At 37.4% G+C, this 16,876-nt stretch overlaps 5 protein-coding genes across 5 annotated transcripts in view; 2 read left to right on the top strand and 3 right to left on the bottom strand.

Moving 5' to 3' along the window:
• LOC143912989 (dipeptidyl peptidase 9) overlaps positions 1 to 16,876 on the bottom strand; it is a 557,546-nt gene that overhangs the window by 203,399 nt on the left and 337,271 nt on the right. The gene's annotated exons all lie outside the window — the stretch shown is intronic.
• Positions 1 to 16,876, bottom strand: part of LOC143913041 (uncharacterized) — a 478,228-nt gene that overhangs the window by 377,192 nt on the left and 84,160 nt on the right. The gene's annotated exons all lie outside the window — the stretch shown is intronic.
• On the bottom strand, positions 1,342 to 4,892 carry LOC143912561 (uncharacterized). The gene is made up of 2 exons (XM_077431846.1): positions 4,712 to 4,892; positions 1,342 to 4,648 (listed from the first exon to the last, which is right to left on the bottom strand). The coding sequence occupies exons 1-2, from the start codon at positions 4,808 to 4,810 to the stop codon at positions 3,182 to 3,184; spliced, it is 1,566 nt and encodes a 521-aa protein (XP_077287972.1). The 5' UTR covers positions 4,811 to 4,892; the 3' UTR covers positions 1,342 to 3,181.
• On the top strand, positions 6,513 to 9,230 carry LOC143913000 (uncharacterized). The gene is made up of 2 exons (XM_077432490.1): positions 6,513 to 6,647; positions 6,721 to 9,230. The coding sequence occupies exons 1-2, from the start codon at positions 6,549 to 6,551 to the stop codon at positions 8,437 to 8,439; spliced, it is 1,818 nt and encodes a 605-aa protein (XP_077288616.1). The 5' UTR covers positions 6,513 to 6,548; the 3' UTR covers positions 8,440 to 9,230.
• On the top strand, positions 14,351 to 16,715 carry LOC143912829 (uncharacterized). Its single transcript, XM_077432250.1, has 3 exons — positions 14,351 to 14,545; positions 14,618 to 14,851; positions 14,995 to 16,715. Exons 1-3 carry the CDS (start codon positions 14,438 to 14,440, stop codon positions 16,186 to 16,188), a joined length of 1,536 nt encoding a protein of 511 aa, XP_077288376.1. The 5' UTR covers positions 14,351 to 14,437; the 3' UTR covers positions 16,189 to 16,715.

The raw sequence follows: 16,876 nt of genomic DNA, 5'->3' as shown, positions 1-16,876 counted from the left end.
TGTTTGACGAAACAACTGATATTGCAAGTCTGTCTCAGTTTTCTACCGTATTTCGATATGTAAAAGAATGTGACATTCAAGAAAGATCTCGGCTTTCAGATGTGAGCAAAAATCGTTCAGCTTCAGGTTTATGTGAACATGTCTTTAATGTATGTACTTGAAGAATTTCAATGTGCATATAAACTTGTAGCTCAAGGATATGATGGGGCAGCAACATTTTCCGGTCACTTTAATGGTTTGCAGTCGCTTGTGAAAATGAAGTGTCCCAATGCAATTTTCATTCATTGCTAGGCGCATCGACTAAATGTCGTACTATCTCATTCTGTAATTTTTTTGTAACCTAATATATAATTTGGAAAGAGACTTTGTATGTAACATTGGTTGGTTGGGTGGGAACAACACATTCGAATTATTATTTTTTTCGATTCATATGCGCAGTTTCGATTTTTTTCGATTCAAAGGATTCGAAGTCCCCACGCGCAGCCACCAAATTCTGGTATACATGTAATTTCGAAAGAGACTTAATATATATGCTTGTTTGTTTGTAACAGTCAATTTAATAAAAAAAACAAATGAGTATTCAAATAAATTTATATAAAATAAAACTATTCAAATAAATTTAATAAAATGTTTACTATTAGATTAGTCATGTTTAAGCGGTTTATATTACAAACACTGAGCGAAGCTGGGTAATTTATTTATTTATTTGGAAAATTTACAGTTTATTAAGTTACATAGATTGATAGTAATACAGCTAGTGTAAAATATTTTCCAAAATACTGAATGGCTTTCCATCATTTTTTGCACATTCCACTAAGCGCATGAACGCATTGATTGGATCCGAAGTTAAAAACGGTTTCCATGTTTCTAACACAAGGTGGAATTACAACTCCAGAATTGTTCACACAGTTTATGAAAATAATCTTGAACTCGTCACATTTTTAAATAATATTATTGATAATCCAGATAATTGGGATTCCAATCCTTTATGGCTGCCAATGGCTTTGTAAACGTGTTTTAATATTTCGACATTTCTTTTCCATTGGAAATTTTCAACGATACTTTTGCGCTGACAGACACTTTATTTAATATTCTTCAGTAAAAATCTTTTGATATCAAATACTGCATAGATAAAGTTAAAGAAACAATCTCTCTTTTAAAAGAAAAGAGAAATGCCGCTATCTGTACGATTAATGGTTGTCTCATTTTCCTACCACATAATAGCAGCCTGGACGGGTAGAATGTTTGTTTGTTTAAAGTTTAAAGAATATTCAAGACTGTATTTTTACAATTTATGAGTTTAAATTTGTAACGGATAATACGGTCAGCTCTCATTTACAGATCAATAACAGCGTGGTGGAGAGAGTGGATGGTTTTAGATATCTTGGGTGCTATCTGGGTAAAACGTGTGAAAGTGGAAAGGAAATTCGCGTTAGAGTGGAGCAAGCAAGAGCTACATTCTTGAAATTGAAAAAAGTCCTAACCACACGTGATCTCAGTATAGCACTCCGACTGAGACTTCTACGATGCTACGTTTTCAACACCCTTCTGTATGGGACAGAGGCATGAACCCTGACGGATGCCACATGCAAGAAACTAGAGGCATTTGAGATGTGGACATACAGAAGGATGCTGAGAATCTCATGGATGGCGCGTCGTACCAATGCCGAGGTGCTTGCCCTGATGGGAAAACATGTCGAAGTGCTCAAAAGTGTGAAAAGGCATAAATTGGAGTACTCCGGCCATGTGATGCGGAACGTAAAATACGATCTCCTGCGCCTAATAATCCAGGGGAAATTCGTAGGCCAACGCAGTCGGGGCAGGCGGAAAACATTATGGCAAAATAATCTTCGGCAGCTGTACGGCCTCAGCACCCGAGCACTATTCCGAGCAGCAATGGACAAAATAAGAATGGGACATCTAGTTGCCGACGTTCTAGGAGGACATGGCACATGAAGAAGAAGAATATATGTAATTCTAGTCTAGTCTAGAATTGATATTTTGTTGTTGGCCAGATGTGCTCACAGTTCGAAACCATTTGTATAGATCCATTCCGGTTGGCCTATGTTTGGTTTGGAATATCTGGTATGAAGGAACATGGAAAATGTCGTAAATGGATACCAAATAAAAGATATTTCTTTATGTGAATGATGATTTACTTTCCTTTATTTTACGTTGTTGTAGAGCACTTGATGAATACTTGGTGAACAATAATAATTATTAAAGCTAATGTACATTGCCGGCAGCCCTCTATATATGTATATGTACATGAAACATTACAAGTTTAGGTGCGGAGTGGCCAAAACACTATGAAGAAGCCATCAAATATTGCATTTATCATAAATTGAAAAACGAAATAGAAACAACGCATTCATTTAATTTTTAGATTTTGAATGAAATCCTAATAAAAAAAATACTGGAGCAGTGCAGCACAACAAATTTCAATGGTCCGGCTCCGATCCTGCTCCATGCTCTGCTCCAGATGTCTGATTACCATGAAAAATATTTTGAATCCTATTAACCCTTTGCCCGCGGCAATAAATATAGCAAACAAGCCTTGTACGCGGCACCTTTTTCGCGAATCTAGTTTTCGACCTTAAATACAGATTTTAATATTTACTCAAGTAATCAGATATGTTAATTAACACATAAAGTATTATTTTAAACAATAAAATACATAATATATCTCGTAGTTTTGGATTAATTGTCAAATAATCATTCTTCATAATTGTATGAAGACGTGACGTCACATAAACGAGGTTTCAGTATGGTTCCACAAAAAACTAATTTTTGACTGGTATATATTCATTTTAAGCAAATTGAATAGATGGCATTCAACTCTCAGTAATATATTCGACCAATTTTGAACCTTAAAACAGTAGAAATAGGCGCACATGAGGCTCAAAATCCCGTGCAAAGTTCATAAATTCTATGGAAGACAGCCGCGCTACAGACTTGTCGCCCAAAGCTTCCATAGAAGACGGCCGCGGGCAAACGGTTAAAAATACTTTGTTTCACCAGAAGAAAAGTGTTATATCTGCTATGAATAAATATAAAGTTTTGGTATAATTTCAGGTGTACATATACCAAGAAAACATAAAACGGCAGATGATTTAAAAATAATTTAAAATCTTTTACGGCTTTTCATCAGCGTTGGATTAAACATTTACAACATATGATTTTAAACGAACGTATCATTCGTATGGCTTTCCTCCGTGTGAGATTTCTTGTGTTTATGAAGATGTCTCCTTGTAGTAAATATTTTTAAACAAATATTACATTTGAATGTCCTCCCCCCAGTATGACATGTCATGTGTATATTTAGATATTTTTTTAAAGCAAATGATTTCAGGCAAATATCACATTTGTAAGGCTTTTCCCCCATGTGCAATTTTACGTGTAAAATAAGAGTACTTTTTATAGAAAATGCTTTTAAACAAATACTACATTTATATGGCTTTTCCCCTGTGTGAGTTCTCATGTGTGTATGAAGATTACCAGTTTTATTAAATGATTTTAAACAAATATCACACTTGTGCGGCTTTTCCCCCGTGTGCAATTTTATATGTGTACTAAGATAACCTTTTACAGCGAACGATTTTGAACAAATGTTACATTTGTGTGGCTTTTCTCCAGTGTGAGATGTCATGTGTGCAACAAGTTGATCACTTAGACCAAATGCTTCTAAGCAAATATTACATTTGTGTGGTTTTTCCCCCGTGTGAGTTCGCATGTGTCTATGAAGATTACTTTTTTGAATAAATGATTTAAAACAAATATCACATTTGTGTGGCTTTTCCCCCGTGTGAGTTTTCATGTGATTAACATGACTACGTTTACAAGCAAATGATTTTAAACAAACATAACATTTGTATGGCTTTTCCTCCGTGTGAGTTCTCATGTGTGTCTGAAGATGAAAATTTTTAGTATATGATTTTAAACAAATGTTACATTTGTGAAGCTTTTCCCCAGTGTGAGATATCATGTGTGTATGAAGATTACCAGTTTTATTAAATGATTTTAAACAAATATCACATTTGTGCGGCTTTTCTCCCATGTGCAATTTTATATGTGCACTAAGATAACCTTTTATAGCAAATGATTTTGAGCAAATGTTACATTTGTGTGGCTTTTCCCCCGTGTGAGATCTCATGTGTGTATCAAGATTATATTTTAGAGTAAATGATTTCAAACAAATATTACATTCGTATGGTTTTTCTCCCGTGTGAGATCTTATGTGTACAATAAGAGAATATTTTTGAGTAAATGATTTAAGACAAACAATACATTTGTATGGCTTTTCCTTCGTGTGAGATCTCATGTGTGTTCCAACACTTAAACGAAAGTCACTATTGTGTGATTCAAACCCAGGTTGAGTCTCCATAGAAACACTTTTTTCTAAGGCACTAGATTTGAAGTTATACGACTCATCATTACAAACATTTGGTGACGGATCATCATATGATTCTTTCTCCCAATTTAAATCTTCCAGTAAAACTTCTTCCGTCTTCACATTGAAACTCTCATTTAACGTCGGCTTCAGTGTTTCTTTGCTTTGAAGACAATCGTTTTGAAAACTGCTGAGCAATTCCAGATTGTTGATACACGAAAGGCATATCGCATCAGGCAACCCGTCACCTCTCGTAACCTGCAAATGATAGGGACAGTAATGTATAATTAATTTCGAAGGTAATAGGTTAAAGTAACTAACCTGCAGCCGACAAGAGGTTCGTATGAGCTGTGCCAGTGGATGAGGATTGTCGTGGATGGAGACAGTCGGAGCAGAACCAAGACAAAGCCTGCACTCCATCGCGTTGGCTAAGCGTGCTGTCAAAACTAGACACTACTATTCATCAGTAACGCGTAAGTTGTTCGAATGCTATTCTAATAATGACGCTTTCTTCAAAAATCAGTTCACTGAAACGGTACGTTAATTATTCCGCTCAAAGCGATCTCGCACACGTCACTAGAAACACTTGGTACTCGAAAATTCGATCCATCTAGAGTTATGAATGCGAAATAGGGTTTCTGACCCGGGTCGACCCGGGATGGATATACCCAGAAAATCACGGAATTTTTGTTGTCCCGTGTCCCGGGAAGTCTTATCTTGAATTGGATTTAAAAAAATCTTGAAAATATACAACATTTTCACGACTGCACTAAGGGAAATAATAAATAAAATACACAAAGTAAAATATTTTTTAAATGTTGTAATAAAAGTGAATGTATATCCTACGGTGAAACTATTATGAAGCAAGTATATCCTTCTTGTATTGACGATTCCACAATAGAAGAAACTCTTTAAGATTCGGATAAAGACGTTTGTTTGACGATGAATGAAGAATTAAAAAATCAAAGACGAATATACAAAATAATGTAAATAAAAAAAAAACCTCGACTTAAAAAAAGGAAATAAAATATACACGCGAGAAAAAACCGATAGTATTCTTAAGAAGCTACTTTAAATAAGTTTACTTTTATAATTACATTTTTTTTAAGTTAATAGATATGTATTGTTAACTATTTTTATATTTTGTAAATAAATAAATATTGTAACGAGCGGTTTTACGCGCGCTTATCTGATCTCGCGGTGGGAGGTCCAGAGGGCGTTTACTCCGTTCTTCTTCCAAGGGTCGGGTTATATGGAAACGTGGACTAACCTTGGGATACAGTTATATAGTCGGGGAGGTTCCTGACTGCAAATCGTCTCGTTGATAACAGCTTCCTCGTGGTTGGGAGCTGGCTCTGCGGTCCTCTGGTCGGTCCTCTCACGGCTGGATGTTTCTCCGGAAACGGCGTGAGGAATACAGGGGACGTTGTGCTGGAACTCAGGGGAGGGAGTGATGCTACACTCGACCTCACAGCGGTTCTTCAGCACTGATGGTGGATCTCTGGGCCCCGTCTCCCCCCCCTGGAGACGTGCACAGGAGAGATCTTTCTTCGTCGGTCGATGGCGGGGGAGAGAGGCTCGCTCTACATGCGCGCGCGCCTATAAGGCTTTTTCCTGTGTGGGCACTCGAAATAAAGGGCGAGTGTTGCCCTATGGGACTATGGGGAGAACTTCGCGTTACAATATTTATTTTTATTAATAAAAAATATATTAAATTGAAAAAAAAAAGATTTTTTACATGTGTCCCGGGATCCCGGGAATCCCGGGAACGATCCCGGGCTCCATTCAGGTCTCGGGAATTGAAATTGATGGCAGGAGTCGCCCCCCCCCCCCCTTAATTTCCTATGCCGTTTGAAAAATTATGCTATTTTCAGGTTATTTGTCAGGTGTCAGGTACAGCCTGGGTGATTACCAGATACTAGATAGTCGCCTCTTCCCTCCCCATAGAAAAAATCCTGGATCCGTCCTTGGTGCAAAATCGCTTTGCGTGGAATTATTATATCACCGAAGCCTTTCGGAGATATAATTAAGATTTTTGAAGAAAGCGTCATTATTGAATAGCTTTCGAAGAATTAGTTCCGGTGAATAGTATTCGAACAATTACCGTGTTACCGATGAATAGAAGTGTTCAGTTTTGACAGCTGACTTGGGCAGTGCGATGGAGTGCAGGCTTTGTCTTGGCTCAGCTCCGACTGTCTCCATCCACGACAATCCTCATCCACTGGCACAGCTCATACGAACCTCTTGTCGACTGCAGGTTAGTTTACTCTATTACTTTTATCCTATTGTCATCCAAATTAATTATTCATTACTGTCCCTATCATTTACAGGTTACGAGAGGTGACAGGTTACCAGATGCGATATGCCTTTCGTGTATCAACACTCTGGAATTGCTCAGCAGTTTTCAAAACGATTGTCTTCAAAGCAACGAAGCGTCGAAGCTGGCGTTAAATGAGTGTTTGAATGTGAAGACGGAAGAAGTTTTACTGGAAGATTTATTATGGGAGGATGAATCAGATGATGACTCGTCACCAAATGTTTGTAATGACGAGGCGAATGACTTCAAATCTAGTGCTTTAGAAAACGCGAAAGTAAAGGCATACAAATGTGACATTTGTTTAAAATCATTTGCTTGTAAACGTAATCTTGATAACCACATGATAACTCACACGGGGAAAAAGCCATACAAATGTGATATTTGTTCAAAATCATTTGCTGCGAAAAGTTATCTTAGTTCACACATGAAATCGCACATGGGAGAAAAGCCGTACAAATGTGATATTTGTTTAAAATCATTTACTGTAAAAGGCTCTCTTAGTTTACACGTGAGATTGCACATGGGAGAAAAGCCATACAAATGTGATATTTGTCTAAAATCATTTATTCAAAAATATCGTCTTATTACACACATGAGAACTCATACGGGGGAAAAACCATACAAATGTAATATTTGTTTAAAATCGTTTGCTTCAAAAAAAACTCTTAGTTTTCACGTGACAATTCATTTGAGAGAAAAGCCGTACAAATGTGATATTTGTTCGAAATCATTTATTAAAATTAGTACTCTTCATACACACATGAGATCTCACAAAGGAGAAAAGCCATACAAATGTTACGTTTGTTTAAAATCATTTTCTTGTAAAAGTAATCTTGATAACCACATGAGAACTCATACGGGGGAAAAGCCATTTAAATGTAATATTTTTTTAAAAACATTTGCTGTAAAAAGTTATCTTAATTCACACATGAAATCTCACACAGGGGAAAAGCCATACAAATGTAATATTTGTTTAAAATCATTTATTCAAAAAAATATTCTTTATACACACATGAGATCTCACATGGGGGAAAAGCCATACAAATGTTACGTTTGTTTAAAATCATTTTCTTGTAAAAGTAATCTTGATAACCACATGAGAACTCATACGGGGGAAAAGCCATTTAAATGTAATATTTGTTTAAAAACATTTGCTGTGAAACGTTATCTTAGTTCACACATGAAATCGCACATGGAGGAAAAGCCGTACAAATGTGATATTTGTTTAAAATCATTTATTAAAAGTAGTAATTTTCATACACACATAAGAACTCATACAGGGGAAAAGCCATTCAAATGTAATTATTGTTTAAAATCATTTACTACAAGGAGAAATCTTCATAAACACATGAGATCTCACATGGGGGAAAAGCCATACAAATGTTACGTTTGTTTAAAATCATTTTCTTGTAAAAGTAATCTTGATAACCACATGAGAACTCATACGGGGGAAAAGCCATTTAAATGTAATATTTGTTTAAAAACATTTGCTGTGAAACGTTATCTTAGTTCACACATGAAATCGCACATGGAGGAAAAGCCGTACAAATGTGATATTTGTTTAAAATCATTTATTAAAAGTAGTAATTTTCATACACACATAAGAACTCATACAGGGGAAAAGCCATTCAAATGTAATTATTGTTTAAAAGCATTTGCTGTAAAAAATTCTCTTACTTTACACGTAAAATTGCACATGCACAAAAGCCATACAAATGTGATATTTGTTTGAAATCATTTACTGTAAAAAGTTATATTATTTCACACATGATATCTCACACTGCGGAAAGGCTACACAAATGTAAAATTTGTTTAAAATCATTTACTACAAGGAGAAATCTTCATAAACACATGAGATCTCACATGGGGGAAAAGCCATACGAATGATCAGTTTGAATCCAACTCTGGAGAAAAACCGTAAAAATGTAATATATTTTTAATATCATTTGCTGTTTAAAATTATCTTGGTACACACCTAGGGGTTCCAAAAAACCGTCCGATAGAAAAAGCCGGTTTTCCGTTTTTTTACAAATAAAAAGCCGGTTGGCCGGCTTTCACCGGTTTTAGAAAATTAAGTTTAAAATTTTTATATCGAAAAAAAACATGTTAATATATATTATATTATGCAAAAAAATAGTTGTTTATAAATTAAATTGAGTTAAAAACATTAGGAACTTTCATAAGATCATTATTATACATTATTATTACAATTTGTACTATATATCACAGCCGTAAAATGGCAGATCCTAAATACCCACAAATAATTAAATGATTTAAATAAGCTATTATCAAGAATTTAATATTGTAACGAAACGATTAAAAGAGGCGCTCGTAGACCGATGACGTCGACGTATAGAGGAGTCGGGCGTTACGGCCAATAGGAACGCACGACTCATCGACCAATAAAGATCTTGTAAATATCTGCATGCGCTGAGCGCTCGATATGTTTAAATATAGGGCGCTCTCGAACTGTGATTCATTCGGAACCTGGCTACCACCAGAAGATCAGCAATAAAGACCTCAAACCTACCTGAATGTTTTCTTGTACCTCGACTTGACTCCCCTTACCTCTGAATACTCTCCAATATTAAAAAAATAATTTGTAACCTCGCAGAAAAACTATAATTGTGGAATCGTGAATGGCTACGTCCACACTACCGATATCTACACCCGATATTTACAAATTTTTCCATAACCGGTTCCTAAATAGCAACCACAGGTTGCAATATGGTAACTGGATATGGAAAATTCGAAAATATCGGGTGTAGATATCGGTAGTGTGGACGTAGCCAATAGATATTAAGAACTGCTGAGGTGCGCTCAACTTTGAAATATTTCCATCTCTCAAAGTTGTTTTTACACATTTAGCTTAAAAATCCAAAAGCTTTACAAACCGTTGCAAATTTCGGAAACAAATTCATTAGAAACGGCATATCACAAACATTTTAAAACCATAATAAAAGTAGGTATGTGGCCTCAGTATTTAAAGGGCTTCCAATTCCTTCGAAGAAAAATCAATTATATTCAGGAAAATTGCCATGTATTTTGCTATAAATAAATAAAATAATTTTAATACTCATTATTTATTAAGAAAAACGCTTATAGTTAAGCAGATATGTGGCCGTTAGTACATATAGTTACTAAACTAGTTACCTATAGTACTACTGTTGCCAAAATATAAAAAGGTTGAAGGTTGAAACTTTTGATTTTTAACAACGGGTTTCCGGAAACCCATAGAAACCATTAGGGTGACAACACTGCCGGTGTAAAGCTACACTTCCACGAGTTGCACGATAAATTGAAGGATACTGCGAAGACACTTATGAGTAAAGGTCGGATAGGAAGCGTGCTTTTTCCAGGAATCAGGGCGTTTTGGGTCTATTTACAAAGCTAGAGTGCAAAAAAAAAAGGATCTTCATAAAATTTAACAAAGTACAGAGAACAATTAACAATGAACGGCACGCTTCTTATCCGCCCTTAAGTTATGAGTAGTCTACAGCGGTAGAGCGTGCTTTTGGAACAAAAAATGGGAGTTTTGCGGCTATTTTCCAGGAAAGAGGTCAAACTACAAAGCTAGAGAGCAAAAAAAAATTGAAATTTTTCAAATGAATCAGTGAAAAATCGAAAACGAAGTAAGAAGAGGCTAGTAAAAAAGGTTCGCCATACAAATGAACAATGGTGTGCAGGATCGCGCCGAAGCTTTGTTATGAAAAAGGGCAACTACAAAGCTAGAGAGCAAAATAAAAAAGGTTGGTCAATGAAATTTTCAATTGTTAACACTGTCGCGCCTATCTCTAGTTATGAGATATTGTATTCAACATATGCAGATGCTAGCAGTAGCAATAAGATAATTGAAAGAAGATTTTATTTTATTGATTTAAAAAGATTAAATGGTATTAGAGTAAGGGTGCCATACGTCCCGGTACACCGGGACATGTCCCGATTTTGAGGTCTGTGTCCGTGTCCCGGTCGAATTAAAATTTTCGGATATTAAAAAATTATTTTCTGAATCGTAAATATATGAAGATGTTTCCAATAATCATTACTCATCCATTATTTCACGGAAAATGGCTTAAAAACTAAACTGATGGAACTACAAACATTACCGAATGAAACGTCGAATACAATAACGGCATTTTGTATTGAGGCACTAAAACATTCTAATATTCCAGTAAAAGGCCTCCTGTTATTCGGGATTGACAATATTAACTGAATTTTGGAGTAAAAGAGAGGCATTTTTTATACATTACAAGAAACATTGTCTACAAATATATGTCGAAAGCGTCGATTGTCCTGCACATACTATTATTCACAACACAGCTTCTAATGCCGCTGATGTCTTGTCAATAGATATAGAATCTGTAGTGGTGAATTTATTTAATTTTTTTTCAATATATACAGTAAGGAATGAAAAAATCCTCCAAAAGCGATAACGGATTTTTTTGCAAAACTTTATACTATGGAGGATGAACGAATGAGACGACTGGCATGTTAATGCACGTGTTTATTATATGACAGCTGAAGACAGAGTCAGTAGTGGCTCTCCGAACCCAGCCGGGTTGGTCCCCGCTCGCAGGAAGGCAACCAAACTCGACCATGTCGTATAAGCGAGCCGCCACATCACTCCCCCCCCAGCATCAGCGATACCAAAATTACAAAGAAACAAATTTTACAAAAGAAAAAAATTATTGTTACACAAAGAGAAAAAAAATTATTGAGTGGGGAGAAAAAAATTGTTGACGTGGGTCATCCGCTGTGTAGGTGTACCGCCCTGAATGGTCGGTAGATTCGAGGGCGGTGACGTCGCGAGCAGGACGGTGGGTGGTCCGATGGTCGCGCCGATGCGATGCGATGCTGCGGCGGCGCCGCTCTTCCGAGGCTGATGTCGGTTGGTGGGGCGGCGGGGGGCGGCAGGGGCATCGATGTGGTTGATGATACTCCGAGCTGGACTGTGAGTCGTTGTGGCTCGTTTAGGTGTTGTAGCGCTACCGCCCGTCTCGGCGTGACGACGCTCGTGGGGACGGACGGGGCCTTGATGATGATGATGATGATGATGGTGCTGAGGTGGTGTGTGATGAATCTTGTGGTGCTGGATGACCGTTCTATGTGTAGTGGATCGCGCATGACTCCACATCCAGCTGTCAAGATCGTCGTCTCATTCGCTCCCCCATTTTTTTAAAGCACCTGTCATCGACGTTGTGGCTGGACGTCGGTAGGTAGGTAGGTAGGTAGGTAGGTAGCCGTGTCTGCTCGTTTATTGTCACCCGCGGGCCGCGGCGTGCTGTGTTGATGGCGATGGGGGCGCGGCGGGTAGCTGGTAGCGGGTAGCCTGGCTCGGCGAGGCAGGAATGAGCGGCAAGTTGAAATTGATCGAGGCTGCGTGGCTCGATGTCGGGGGTCACCAGTATGGAGGATGAACGAATGAGACGACTGGCATGTTAATGCACGTGTTTATTATATGACAGCTGAAGACAGAGTGAGTAGTAGCTCTCCGAACCCAGCCGAGTTGGTTCCCACTCGCAGGAAGGCAACCAAACTCGACCATGTCGTATAAGCGAGCCGCCACAGTAGCTTCTTCCTGTAGCTAGAAATCGCAACGTTTCAATTCAATAGTGTACTTTGATATGTTTGCGTTGCTTTTCTGACGTTTCATTATTAATGAGTTTAAGAATGATATTTTAAAATAAAAATTAATTATTTTTTAATAGTAATAAGATATAAAATGCGGTGGTTAATTTTAATATAAAAACTAAAACAAAATAAAATTTTGAACTGAGAGCACCGTGCGAGAAACTCAAACTAAGTATTAAGACTACGGAAATCGGATATATGTACATAAACATAAAATCATGCTATTAACATATGTAATATTTCATTTACTTTGTAGGTTAAGAAATTTATTAAGTATAAAAAGTAAAATATTGATATATAATTGTATTGTACGGCTTCATACTGTATACTGCGCTACAGTCATCTATTTAGTGGTTTGTGTATTGATAAACTGCAGAAAGTGTAGAAAATAGCAATGCGTGCAATTTTGAATGTGAGGAAACGTAAGAATGTAAGAAGTATGTTAGATGAATTGAAATGGTTGGACATTAGAAATAGTCTTACAGTAAGCACTTTAAAGTTTATATATAAGCTAGATAAGAATCTATTACCCAAAATTACTCAGCTCGTGCTCACCTCTAGCGTAGACCCACCTTTGGGTTTCGTTCGTTTTACGATCGAGCGATGAACTCTTTCTTTTGGAATAGTCATAGGGGACGTTACCCTCGAGTTCTGCATGTTTGTACAGGAGCGATGATGATGCCATCGTAAAGCCCGCTCCACATTCTCGCCAAAACTATACGAGAGTAGAGAACATATTCGTTAAGTCTCGCCTATGTTCGTACGGTATCCATTTCGTGTCGGTATTTCGGACCCATGTCAAAGGGCTCTCGTGTAGTTTTGTGTTCGCGCGAGACCCTCCCTCCACACTCCCGTCGCGTCAGTCCGCCGGCAGTAACCGCGCTGCGCGCAAGTCGATTTTATTAACAAAAATGCCTACGAATTGGACGCACGATCTCGCACTAACATTTATGGAAATATACCAGTGTCATCCTATTATATGGGATCCTAAACATCGGGACCATACAGACAGAAACAAAGTACACGAAAAACTGGTCACACAAAAAAATTAAATTTTTGGGTGTGACCAGTTTTTTCGTGACCAATTTTCGGGTGTGAACAGTTTTAGCGTGACGGATGATCACGAGTGACCGATCTAGAGCGACCAGTTGTCCTGTGACCGGTTCACATTTGACTAGTAATCACCGAACCTTGATAATAACCAGCACAATTATAAAGAAAATTGTAAAAAATAAACATTTTTTTGTTAAATGTTCTCTTTTTTTGTCCTTGACACTTGGCAACCCTAGACATATACTATATAACCCATAGATCTAGAATAACCTAGATATGGCATTACATACAAATTTCGTTGGAGATCTTGTCGCCACTAACTGAGGGGTGCGGGGGGTTTAACTAGCGTGGTAAAGTTGGGGGAAAAAAGGTTTTTTTTCCCTACAACGCAGCGGTCGGCGTTTTCTTCACTTCCCCCGCTAGTTAAACCCCCCGCACCCCTCAGTTAGTGACGAAAAGATGAAAAGATCTCCTCAATCGACCTTTCCTACTTAGAAGCTACTAACCTACTGAGAGAAAAGTGTGCATGCGCCATGTATTTTGCATGTGCCAAAAGGGAGACCAGTATAAACCGTGAGTTATGTATTATACATCTGTGGCGGCTCGCTATCCGACATGGTCGAGTTTGGTTACCTTCCTGCGAGTGGGGACCAACTCGGCTGGGTTCGGAGAGCGGCTACTCACTCAGCCTTCAGCTGTCATAAATAAAACACGTGCATTAACATGCCAGTCTTCTCATTCGTTCATTCCCCATACATCTATGATATAACCTTTTTATTTAAAAATATGATATTGGTCCGTGAGAATTACTGAGAAATATATATTGGTCCGCCAACTCAAAAAGTTCGAGTAGCAGTGGTTTGGAGTATTTCTGATGGTAATTGCAGAAATATAAACTTGGGTACGAATTCATTAAAAATTATTCCCGAACAATTTAATCCGTTTTTTTTTACAATGGCAATACTGACCATGTTGGATTTTGCGCTAAATGCCAGGGGACGCTTTTGTTAGTTTTTACCCGGTTTGTATTGTGTCAACTCGGTTTGATGGAGTGCAGACTTTGCCTCTCGTCTTCTCCAGCAGAGGATCTCGTCTCCATCCATGACGATCCTCGGCGTTTGGAGCACCTCATTTGGACATGCTGTCGTCTGCGGGTTAGTTCACTTAACCCATTGCTATTTTTGATTCGTTGTCTTCGTGATCGTCAATACCTTTCCCATTTGTAGGTTAGCCAAGAGGACGAGCTGCCAGATATGGTTTGCCTTTCATGTGTCAACAATCTGGAATTGCTCGACGGCTTTCGAAACGCTTGTTTACGGAGTGACACAACGTCGAGGGTGGAATTTGACAAGAATCTTAAAGTCAAGCCGGAGGAAATTTTGGTGGATGATTTAATATGGGAAAATGAGTCGGGTGATGATTGGTCACCCAACATCTCTAGCCCTGCAAAAAATGGCGAGGTATGTAAATAGGATTCGAGTGCCTTAGAGCAATTCTAAGAAAAACTTTTAATTAATTGAAAATCTAAATTCACATGTTAACTGACATCCAATCATAAAATGTTACACGTATTAAATTGTATAACATTTGGTTTATTTTTCAGACGAGTGGAGGAAAAATTTCTTCGTACGATAATATTGCAGAAATATCAGACACCAATAGACACATTCTAGCGGAAGAATTACCATTACGAAAACCAGTAATTAAGATGTGCTCCACGGGTTCTGAATTGTACCATATTCATAGTGAAAAAAGGCCACACAAATGTAAAATTTGTTTAAAGTCATACATTACAAAAGCTCACCTCAAAAGACATTTGGTCGTCCACAGTAACGTAAAGTCACACAAATGTGAAATTTGTTTGGAATCATTCACTTCAAACTATTTCCTCCGTATACACATGAGCGTTCATTCTGGGATAAAGCCATACGAATGTGAAGTTTGTTTAAAAGCATGCCATTCAATCTCTCTCCTCAATACACATATGGGTATTCATAGTGGGGTAAATCCGCATAAATGTGAAATTTGCTTAAAAGTATTCATTTCAAAATCTGTCCTCAGTGAACATATGCATATTCATAGCGGGGTAAAACCACACAAATGTGAAATTTGTTTGAAATCATTCCCTTTAAAGCGTCAATTCACTAGACATATGCTTATTCATAGTGAGGTAAAGCCACACAAATGTGAGATTTGTTTGAAATCATTCACTTCAAAGTATCACTTCACTAGACATATGCTTATTCATAGTGAGGTAAAGCCACACAAATGCGACGTTTGTTCCAAACCATTCACTCGAAAACAATACCTTGAGGAACATATGAGACGCCACACTGGAGAAACACCTTTTCAATGTGATATTTGTTTAAAATCATACACTTCAAAATCTCTCCTCAGTTCACATATGCGTACTCATAGTGAGGTTAAGCCGCACAAGTGTGATATTTGTTTCAAATCATTCATTTCAAAATCTGTCCTCAGTGCACATCGGCATATTCATAGTGGGGTGAAGCCACACAAATGTAACGTTTGTTCGAAACCATTCCTTAAAAAGAGTCAGCTGAATGCTCATATGAATATTCACAATGGGGTAAAATCCCACGAGTGTGACATTTGTTCAAAATCATTCTACAGAAAATATGAATTAAGTGCACATATGAGTATTCATAATAGGGTGAAGCCCCACAAATGTGAAATTTGTTCAATATCATTTTCTAGAAAATGTCAACTCAATGAACATATGCGTACTCATAGGGGAGTAAAGCCCTTCGTTAATTCGTTACAAAAAGTCAGCTAGTGCATATACAGTCGGCCAACTGAGAACTCGGATTCCGGAACACCTGCGACTTCCCCCTGATCTTCACATCTTCAATGTATCCAACATGCATGGGGACGCTGTGCTACAAATGGTTGCAAACCACGTGGCCGCATGCTCATTTCATACTTTTGTCTCGGCTTTTGCCGTTTTAAATTTGCCAGAAAGATCCAAATCAATTTTAAGACTTGCCAATCATCAATGTACATCGAAATGTCATCTGCGCAACCCCATGAATATCTCGTCTTTCGTACATGCTGAAATTCAAACAGTCAAAATTCAATCGAAATGAGCATTCAGCCGCGTAGTTTGTAACCATTTGTAGCAAACCCGCATGGGTATAACCAGTGGCGGCTCGTGGATAAGATATCTGGGGGTGCTGCGGTTGATTAAAAAAAAAAATTATGTTTATTTGGATTATATTTTACTATTAACAACAAAATTATCAAAATTAAACATTATATGTATTTTATTTCATTAAAAAATGATTCTTTTGTCTTTTTTCCTTGAAAAAATCACCTTTTCGTTAAATTTTTCACTGTTCATACTCATTTTTATTCAATTGACAGCATAGACAAAGCCGTCAATCTTTCTTGAACCATTGTATTTATTATATATGTATGTCTTTATTCTATTTATTGATGAAAAACACCGTTCTGGCTCAGAGGTA

The sequence above is a fragment of the Arctopsyche grandis genome, chromosome 6 (assembly GCF_051622035.1).
Source record: "Arctopsyche grandis isolate Sample6627 chromosome 6, ASM5162203v2, whole genome shotgun sequence".
NCBI lineage: Eukaryota > Metazoa > Arthropoda > Insecta > Trichoptera > Hydropsychidae > Arctopsyche > Arctopsyche grandis.
This window is presented reverse-complemented; position numbering and strand designations above follow the sequence as displayed.

Bases quoted from the DNA above. Each gene is read 5' to 3' on its own strand.
- LOC143912561 (XM_077431846.1), bottom strand. From the start codon at position 4,810: ATGGAGTGCAGGCTTTGTCTTGGTTCTGCTCCGACTGTCTCCATCCAC. The intron at 4,649-4,711 runs GTTAGTTACTTT...TATCATTTGCAG, and splicing joins GAACCTCTTGTCGGCTGCAG to GTTACGAGAGGTGACGGGTT.
- LOC143913000 (XM_077432490.1), top strand. From the start codon at position 6,549: ATGGAGTGCAGGCTTTGTCTTGGCTCAGCTCCGACTGTCTCCATCCAC. The intron at 6,648-6,720 runs GTTAGTTTACTC...TATCATTTACAG, and splicing joins GAACCTCTTGTCGACTGCAG to GTTACGAGAGGTGACAGGTT.
- LOC143912829 (XM_077432250.1), top strand. From the start codon at position 14,438: ATGGAGTGCAGACTTTGCCTCTCGTCTTCTCCAGCAGAGGATCTCGTC. The intron at 14,546-14,617 runs GTTAGTTCACTT...TCCCATTTGTAG, and splicing joins GGACATGCTGTCGTCTGCGG to GTTAGCCAAGAGGACGAGCT. The intron at 14,852-14,994 runs GTATGTAAATAG...TTTATTTTTCAG, and splicing joins GCCCTGCAAAAAATGGCGAG to ACGAGTGGAGGAAAAATTTC.